Genomic DNA, 10,502 nt, shown 5'->3' with positions numbered 1-10,502 from the left:
TTTATATAGATTAGACCGTTGGTTTTCCCGTTTGAATGGTTTTACACTAGTAATTTTGGGGCCCTTTATAGCTTGTTGTTCGGTGCGAGCCAAGGCTCCGTGTTGAAGGCCGTACTTTAACCTATAATGGTTTACTTTTTAAATTGTTACTTGGATGGAGAGTTGTCTCATTGGCACTCACACCACATCTTCCTATATCTATAGAAAATTATAGTGCGAAGTTCAGGTTAAAGATTTTGGTCAAGGTAGTTTTTTAAGAAGTTGAAGTCCAATCAACTTGAAACTAAGTACACATGTTCCCTATTATATGATCTTTCTAATTTAATACCAAATTAAAATTGACCCCGATTTCACGGTCCACTGAACATGGAAAATGATAGTGCGAGTGGGGCATCCGTGTACTATGGACACGTTTCTTGTTTTGTAATAATATGATTCCTTTAAACAACTTTTAAATCCTGAATTTGAGCTTTTTTTTGCATTTTTTGTGTCAGGACTTTTATAGGTTACTATGCAGTATTAGTTTTGCTTAATGTTGATGGTCGTATTGTGATCTATTCAAAAATAAATTGACACTAAAGCTACAAAATTTTAGTGTTGCGCACAGAAACAAATAATTGATACTGCTTCAAACTAAGCAACGCTTTTCATCGGATATCAACTTTTGTTAGCTTGGACACCCGGAAATAATTCAGGATATATATATATAACTCAAGCAAATAATAAGTTTTCATTAAAGCCCAATTGAATATGTATTTTATTTATATTGGTAGCTATTTAAAAAAAAATTCTTCCCATGAACTAAAACTTACACATTGAGCTTATATCTGAGTTTGGTTCTCTTTAAACGGCGTGTGAATAATGTGATACTTTTAAGCCTCCCTCCATAATTCAAAGTACAAAATTTTCAAATAACACTGACTATAAACATTCATGTTTCTTAGGTCGTTGTTGGGAAACCAGAAGAAAATTCGGGTGTAAACATCGTCAACTGTTGTTCACATTCCAAAGCTATAAAAGATTACGATATATGATAATGAAATGAGTAGTAAATTGTCTCATAAAAATGAAAAAAAGTTTAAGATGACAGATTTTATTGAGACAAATAACTTTGAGGACTAAGGTTGTCAGTTTGGTGAGTTTAGATTCTATATTCATGTTCAAACCAAGAAAAATAATTAAATCGAAAGTACACTATTCACTTGCAGAAAGTTAGAAATACCTATTCTGATATAGATAATATGGATGATGTGGATAAATTGGTTTTATGTCTTTCGTGTCCATCAATTATGCAGTATACGGCTCCATTTGTTAAAAAGTCATGGTCACTGAGTAGAGTGGACTCAACAACTGCATGATAGATACTTATATGTATATAATGTTTGTTCTTTTGTTGCTATTTTTGTATGATGTATTGTGTTCATTTATATATGCCTTCAACCCCATTGGGGTATAAATGTGCATTTATTCAATAAACTGTATAACATGTATAATATGAATAACAATTAACAAAAAAACAAATTGCGTATGAGCCGGTACAGAAGGCTCTATTGCTTTACTGTCAAAAGTGAAGTGGCACAACTGTTATTGCCTGCCCCATCACTTTTTAAATGAAAAAAAAAACAATATTGAAACATCATTAAAAAAAATGAAAACGATAGAGAACACACACCAGTATGAGACTATAAGAAAGTGTGGGTTTTTTCTTGTCACTTTTAGAAGATTGTCCATTTTTTCGGTCTACTTCTACGCCACTGGTAACAATTTTAACATATGCATTAATAATACAAAAGCAGAAATAATTACAAATCTTTAGAAATAGATCTTTTATGCAAAAATACTCAATTTTTAAGACGAATAAATATTATTTTCAATATCATTTAAACTTTAACAGTATTTAACCAATAGATTAGTATTTGATTCGTCAATGCTTGTTTGTCCGTTACGTTAAATTAAATGTTAAATGCAATTATCACCTTATTCAATATAGTCATTGTATAGGTGGCATTCATTTTCTATCAAAACAAATAATCTTTATCTTCTTTGGAATGTAAGATTTGCCTTCGGGGTCCTTTCATATTAATCTAGTATAATTTATTTACAGTCACAATAAAGCAAGCTCATATCTGTTGATAATCTCCCTTTTGTGTAGTGTTAGTGAAATAACAGTTTAAGGTGAAAATATCTCGGTCAAAATCAATATCAAAATACGGCAAGTTCTTATTGGAAATTTTATTGATACGTTCACCCTCACAATGCAAGTTAATTGCTTGACCAACAATAATTTATAAATACGGGATTAAGCAGAAAATACCAAACAAACAAAATATGAGCAGCGAAGCGTAATCGGATAAACAATTGAATTTAAAAGTGAGTACATTTCAAAATGCATTTTGTTGAGACTACACCCATGGAGTGCAGAAGTTAAGGTCAGTTTTGTTTGTTTATGTTTAACAAAGGTATTTGCTAGAACATCACAATCACACACTTCTCTGCAGCTATATATCTAGACATTATACTTGCAATCAAACTTAATGGTAACTTTTAACACATTGTGACTTTGATGCAGAGTCGGCTCATTCTGTGGCACCATAGCCAATGGCAGCAAATCTAAAACTTAACTATGATCACAGAATAACAAATGCCTATCATTATGATATTTCATGAGGGTTTACGTCACCACTAGGCTATAAGTGTAAGAGTAAGTTTTACACTGATATCCATTACTTCCGCTCAATGTGACTTTGTTTGCTGCTTCTAAGAATGACGTGATGGTTATCGACCGACTCCCCAGACGATTACTGTTTGGTCAATGAAATCTGCAACTGTTACAGTTTGCAAAGTCTTTCCGATCTTTTGTCCTCATTGCGAGTAGTGATTTCGTATGTGTTTAGTCTTTTTTTCTTTTTTGGCCATGAACTTATCTGTGCTAATCTTACTGAAGCACTCTTTGCAGATATTTTGAGCATTTTATACCAGGACACAGGGCACTCTATTAGGTCTTGTTTTACAGTTCATTCTGGGGTTACTCTATTAGGGAGTCTTTTTCCCTTCTGATACATTTGTATTAAAGGTGTCAGCTTCATATAATATTGAAGATTACGAACTCGCATGCGCGGAGTATGTGATTTAAAAAAAAATCAAATAACCATAGTTACAATGGTTACACAACATTTTTTTTTAGTTTGTAGATTACTTGAATGGTGATATTTACTTAAAAAAAAGACAACAAATGATTATGGATATGTGTATTGGTATCTATAAAGTAAATTTATGTTGTGGAGAACAGTTTGTGTGAACTGTTCTATAAAGGTTTCAATTGTTTGAATTGTTACCACAACTTGTGGTAACATGTTTCATTGGATTATTGTTTGTGGTAAAAATGGCCTTAATTTTTGTTACTGTCTATTGAGGTTTTTATTTGCCAAAATGATACGTATAAGGACGTTTTCTAGTTGCACTGAGGCTCTCAACGATAACGTTTTATACAGTTCATACTGGGGCACTTTACGAAGAAGTGTTATACAGTTTATACCGTGGTACTCAATATATAAGGGCGTTTTGTGCATTTTATATATAGGATACTCTATGAGGAAGTTCTGTGCATATTATACTGGGGACTGCAGTTTTTTTTTATGTCGTTTAACTTTTATCTCTTTAGGAAATGTCATTTTGTGTACGCTTTTTTATTTTCTATAGTAAATATTCGTTAATATTATACTTGTTTTTACTTACTTAATGTATTTTGCTCCTATACATACTATTTTACAATAACAACGGTTTATATATACTTATATATATACTTATTTCCTACTAAGAATAGATGCACATCATAAGAGAGGAACACGTGAAGGAATATTTACTTTGATAATCAAAACACAAAAATGTAGAAAAACGGAGGTCAATTTTTTTTTTATCCTACATTGAACTTTTGATTACGACCCTAACACTGCAACTTTTTTACTATGAAATTTCTTGACTGAATTGTCATGGTTCAATAAAACATAAATGTTACAAGAAATCTTAATGTAAAGTATGTGTAATGGTATTTTTTTGTGCCGTCTGTAAACTTGGCCAATAAACTGACAACATTTGACACCCTTTTGATGTGTTTAAAACGAGTATCAAATACTGTTATCTTAACCGAAAAAATATGATATCCAATAAAATAGTAAAATGATCATGAAAATATTCCACAATTCGCCAGAACGTGGGACAAAAGGAAAATTTACTGTTTGAAGCACGACTTTTTGCAGACAATTATGTAGAAGCAATCCTATAGTTTCAACTTTATATTTATGGTATACATATTCATCAATAAATAAGTCACTCTCATATACATATGATGAACTTCATACACTGAAATGATTACAAATTGTAATTTACAATCTGCACGAATCGCGAGACTTCTCAAACATTCGTTACAAAATGGTTTACGTTTCCGTTCCTACACCATTTACACTGTGAGAATGTATGTGGTATCATTATAATTCTATCAACATTGAAGGCCTGTCATAAAAAAGTAATTAAATGCACGTTTCATTTACCTCCAGCATATATAAACTTCGAAACAAAATACACAAAGTGCAGTATTGCACTGCATGCGTGCATTTTGTCCTTGTATTGAGTCTTTTATTTTAATATCTATATGTATGAAATCAAATTTCAAATCATTACCTTACAGTTCCAAATCTGTATAAATGTTTTCAGATTCGTCAAATTTTACTCGATATCAAAATAAACGAACTCTGATAACTTGATTAATTATACTCATTCTGAATTAAATTAAACATATAAAAAAGAAGATGTGATATAATTGCCAAAGAGAAAACTCTCCACAAGAAACCAAAAGACACAAAATTTAACAACTTTAGGTCACCATACGGCCTTCAACAATGAGGAAAGTTCATATCGCATAGTCAGCTATAAAAGGCCCCAAAATGACAATGTAAAACAATTCAAACGAGAAACTTAACGGCCTAACTTCTGTTCAAAAAATAAACGAAAAACAAATACGTAACACATAAAAAAAAAACCACTGAATTACAGGCTCTTGACTTGGGACAGTCACATACATACAGAATGTGGCGGGGTTAAATATGTTAGCGGGATCCCAACCCTCCTCCTAATCGGGGACATTGGTGTAACAGACTGTTACAGTACAATTTAAGAACGAACTAGAACAATCAATGGAAAAAGGCTTACATATTTGTTTTTCGTTCATTTTATTTTTATATAAATAAGGCCGTTAGTTTTTCACGTTTGAATTGTTTTACATTGTCATTTCGGGGCATTTGACAGCTGACTATGCGGTATGGGCTTAAATTGTGAGAAGATAGTTTTAAAAATATGTTTTAAAAAAATAGAAAGAAAACATGGTGTCACCGAAATTGTTTTCTTGCTATAAGTGAAAATAAAAAAAATCCCTATTAGCCCAGTCTAAATTTTGTTCTAAAAGAATTATCTCCCCTTAAAAGGCTCATTTGAAAAAAAATGATTTAAAAAAAAAAAAAATGATATTTGTTAAAATATTTTGAATAATACAATAAATTAACAAGTTTTCTTTATATAAATAAACAGTTTAACCATTAAATTGCAAATCTGTTTCCAAATTTGCTGATTTGGGCAAATAACTTGACCGATTTTTTACTGTGATTGTACAATCCAAGATGGCGGTATACCATGGATCTACCTTAAAGTGTGGTTGCTTGCTTTGTGTCCATTGTTTTTATGTTAGTTTGTTTTTGGGCTGCATCTGAAATACAAATAAATAAAAAAAAATATATTTAAAAAAAACCACTCTGATTTACGTATATTGATGTTTCACACATAGCTTAACTGTTGAATTTGACATTAATTACCTAATTATACATTCACTATAAAAAATGTTTTCTATCAAAAGCCTAGTAAGAAAGAGTTTCTAAATAATCGTTCTACCGAATTTTAATGTGATCCTGGCACTTAATGATAAAATGGAAGTCTTTATTTCTTTTCAATGCTCTCGGGAAGGCAGCAATTTTAAAAGTAGCTATTAGATCTGTCTGGATAAAAATTGTCTGATGAAAAAGCCTTAGAGGTTAATTATATTTTCAATCCATCAACAACATCACAAGTAAATAAATTGGGGTCCAACATCAAAACGTTATTAGAACTGAGGACAGGGGACACTGGACTATTAACTGTAGTTAAATGATTGTATATAATTACATATTATTATGTGAATTTTAGTTATATTAGCTACTTATTTTGTATTTGTCACAATTAAACTTTAATATTGATAAAGTTTATATGGCAATAAATATTTGAATTGAATTTGATAAAATTGATTGATCACAGAAAAGCGAAACACACTTTATGAATATTGCATATTTTCCCCAGGTAAACGATCCAGGCTCCGTTTATCCTCTGACTTTCGCAATTTAGAACCAATTATTCACCTTTTTTGTCAATAAATTATGATTGACATATTAAACTACTGTTTTATGGAGTGCCATATTTATTCTGCATGACAGACTATCTAATTTCACGCGTCATATCTTTTAAAATGGAAACGTCTCTCATTGCCAAATACCGATCCTATTCATATTTTCTGAATAAAAATTTAAGGTCGACCTATCCATTTGTATGATAAGCTTCTGGTATGCGATAGAATTAGAAAGGATCAGGACAAAATCGACCAACCGAACCATTTAAAAACAGTCTCATACATAATATTGACAGCCGGTTTTAAATATCTATTACACGCCTTCCGTGAACGATATGTAAAATCTTTAACTTGTCAAATATTTCTCAAATACATGTGACATTTATCGCGACAGGTGAAGGCGAAATAATTTTACGTATTTGTCTTTTATAGGAATTGGATGGTACACACTGAGAAAAAAAAACAATATTAACAGGACTTGTGAATGACTGAGTATTTGTAGTTTATTAAAATCGAATCGACACAGTTTAAATATGTCTCGATTTTTTGGAAAGAAGGATAAAAATAAGGATTCACAGAAATTTTATGTGGAATTTTTGGGGTGGATCGAATCTAAAGGACTTCGTGGTAGGAAGTACACGGACCCAGTAGTAGAAAATCTTCGTCGGAAACAGGTGAATTGGCACAATCCTCCTAAATTTACATTGCAGGTGAGCAATCAAGAAATTAAAATTTCTCAAGACATTGAAGAAAAAAAGAAACGTAAAATAAAAACCGTGAACTATCCCATTATTCCGACTCGTGATGTTACTTACATAGCACAAGCTACGCACCCAGACACGGGACGACCTGACGATATAGTGGCATGTATATACTTAGGTTATGTTCCGAGAACAAATAAATACGTTCACGTGCACGTATATAGGTTTGATACAGCCGAGACCGCAGCGCAGTATGTCAAGTTGTTAAATAGCATCATCTTAGTACACACGGATAGGACCAAAGAAATTGAGAGGAATCTTGCCAGCAAAGGTCATATTCATGATCCTAGGTTAATAGAATCAGATGGATATAGCGACCCACGAACAGATTCTGCAGCCGATTCCGGGGCCAGTACTTTCAGCGAGAACTCTTTTCCAGATATGGATGATATTGAACCAGATTTGCAAAGTCTCAAGGAAGTTATGGCATACGACAATGTTACAGACGAGCTTAGACAGAGGCTTAATGTTTCGAAAAAAGAAGGAGTGCCACTTCTCCTTCCGCCAAAAGACTATGATACAATAAGTCGTGCTAAAGGAAACTTGGATCGCGTCGAGAAACGTAAATGTTTAAACGAGACAATAGTTGGTGTGAATGTGCAACAACAACGTTCAAGAAATGGTTCCGATGAAAGCGGTATAGATTTATCGACGCCTTCTGACGATTCTGAAGATAAAATGTCGGAAGACCGAGACAAATTACATAATGAACTTGACAGTCCGATCTCATCGCCACCGCTTAGTGCCCGTGACAGTTACAGAGATGTTTACCCGCCTCAATCGGCTAGGGGCCCGGGAACACCAAGAAGTGTTCACGAGCATAGGATTCTTACCCGTAATCTATCGTTCCATTCAAATTACAGTACCAATAGCTTCCGAAGTATAGGATCTGCGTCTTCAAATGACGGAAGCGCTGTGATATATAAGGGGGAACGAACATCAGAACGAGTGGATGATCTTCCACCAGATTATGATAATGAGGAACCCGTACAAATGCGTAAAGGGGGCATGAATTGGAGAAACACCAATTTGAATGCTTCAATGCCAGACCAGCGATTTCAGAGAAATGCTTTTAGTGAAAATTTGAATAAATCGATGCCATCACATGTACTGAAAAATGAACAAGTATATGCAGTTGTTAACCAGAAGCGAACACTCTCTACGAACACTTCACAAAACATGTATTCGCCTCGATCACAAGTTAACCAAGTTCGCCGTGTACATTCCATGTATAACTACAAATGATTTTATATCGATATGTATGATATATTATATAACATGATAGTTACACGATGATATCATTCTAGGACCATCCTAATCTTAAAGTGCTAATACATAACAGAGAAGGCTTTGAGCCAAGAAGGAGCACAGAATCAAAATGGCAGTGTGGAATATTCAGGAACATTTGTGATATTAAATTTGCATTTTTACAAAATCGTGACAGAATTTATGTAACGATGATACTTATATTAATGTATTTATAGATAATGGTAAACAATTCTACATTTCCTTGTATATGGTTATATCAATATTTGACATTCCTTTGATTTAAATATATTTAGTCAGTTTCACTGCATCATAAATATAAACAAATTCACCTTTAATGTTTTCACATACCAAGACATATTTATTATAAACTTGTATAAAACATGTAGCGACACTAGTTTTAGCAACTATCTGTAGGACCGTTAAAGAAAATAGTTCAAGGAAAATGTTCATACTTTTTTCTCTATGGATTTAATCGCTCAGAAAAGGAATGCTTAAAATTAACGAAACAATGATACCTAATACATGTGTAGGTTGCTGTTATTTTTATCCATCACATTTACATAAGTTAATGTTGGTCACTGGAGCGTATAATATAACTAGGTATGTCATAACACCTGAAAGAAAAGACGCAATTTCTGCAGTTGCTGCTTAAAATTTATAACTTAAAATTTTCTAAATATTTGTATTTATTTGAACTTTTCATGAAGTGAAGATTTTTTTCATTTTATTTATTTCTGTAAAGTAGAAATTGACCATTTTTGTGACAGGTGTTTTGGTTGTAAAGGAATTGTAAAGCATGGTATTTGTGAAATACATTTAATATCTCTATACGGATTCAATTTTTAACCAAATCAGATAAGACGTTTCAAGTTACAAGTATTGTTTGATAAATACGATAGAGACATGTTTTGTAAATATAAAGGCAATAAATTTACTTTGTTTAAAACTTGAACGCTTTGAACAGAAGGTGTCCTCAATTTGATATTTTGAAAATTTGCCAAATATTTGTTAAATACAGTATTCACGCCCTGTCAGTCTTCGATGCAATCTATCTTATTACGAAACGTGTCTTTTTGTCAAATTTTTCCATTTCAATTGAGTATATTGTTAAGAATTAATCTTGTGTTTTAATGAAACAATAACTATATACACTTTATGAGTCCTTTCATTGTTTGTCACATTGACACAATTTATGAGTTGTTTCATGTCGAAGCAAATAAATGTTACGTGTTTTTGCTGCATTGCAGAATCTTGCCAAAAATATACACAGAAAGAGTCGGATAAGGATAATTTAGAAAGGGTATACTGATATAGTCGAGAGATTATGGTTGAGCTTGTTTCATTGACAAAGTCCATTCATGGATAATCCTACATGTTCCCTTATTAACAATAGCACAAAGTAAAAAAAAAATTTTTTTAGTATTGGGAATATTTTTTTACGGAATTGTTTTAAACAAGAGGTAACATCTACCTCGTACATTTCTAAAACACAACCACTTATTTTCATTAAGACTTTGTGCATATCAAATTGTACAATTCTTCCATGTTTTGTTACTAATTGTTAATTTCGTTGCGTAATTTATTTGTTAAATGTACATAAGTTCTCTTGTTTTTGTGTAATCTTAGTCCCATATAATAATGATTCTGTTTTTTCGCCCACCACTGGGCCAAGTAGAAGAGGGAAAAATCAACCTGATTTCTATTAAGTTAACACGCCAACTGTCAAGGTAAAATGATCATTGTTAACTAAACCAGTTGTATGTTCAAATATATATATTGTTATTGTTTTATAATAAATATTATTTCTTATATATAGATTATTTTTTATTCAAGAAAATAAGAAACCGGTAGCTTACTATAATTTATAATAGAAAGTTACAAGTGCTTGTGTCATAAGTATTATACAATTATATGAGATACATGCAATTATAATAATAATCAAACATATTGCTAAGCACAATATACCACGCCATATAACACCACTAACACAGGACTCTTCCGAGAAAAAATATACTACACACATTTAGTTTATAGAACTTTATTACATA

At 32.0% G+C, this 10,502-nt stretch overlaps 1 protein-coding gene across 3 annotated transcripts; it reads left to right on the top strand.

Annotated features, from left to right (window-relative positions):
- The first annotated feature begins 1,118 nt into the window (after nt 1-1,118).
- LOC134681053 (uncharacterized) lies at nt 1,119-10,263 on the top strand. 3 transcript variants are annotated; one of them, XM_063540456.1, is made up of 2 exons: nt 1,119-1,135; nt 6,857-10,263. In XM_063540456.1, the coding sequence occupies exon 2, from the start codon at nt 6,958-6,960 to the stop codon at nt 8,428-8,430; it is 1,473 nt and encodes a 490-aa protein (XP_063396526.1). In that variant the 5' UTR covers nt 1,119-1,135; nt 6,857-6,957; the 3' UTR covers nt 8,431-10,263. The 3 variants fall into 3 exon arrangements, with proteins under 3 accessions (XP_063396526.1, XP_063396525.1, XP_063396524.1); XM_063540455.1 differs by lacking the exon at nt 1,119-1,135 and adding an exon at nt 2,141-2,370; XM_063540454.1 differs by lacking the exon at nt 1,119-1,135 and adding an exon at nt 2,141-2,429.
- Nucleotides 10,264-10,502: the final 239 nt, after the last annotated feature.

This window comes from Mytilus trossulus, chromosome 8 (genome assembly GCF_036588685.1).
Source record: "Mytilus trossulus isolate FHL-02 chromosome 8, PNRI_Mtr1.1.1.hap1, whole genome shotgun sequence".
NCBI classification, from domain to species: Eukaryota; Metazoa; Mollusca; class Bivalvia; order Mytilida; family Mytilidae; genus Mytilus; species Mytilus trossulus.
The sequence above is the reverse complement of the archived record's forward strand: the minus strand, read 5'-3'. Positions and strand labels throughout refer to the sequence as shown.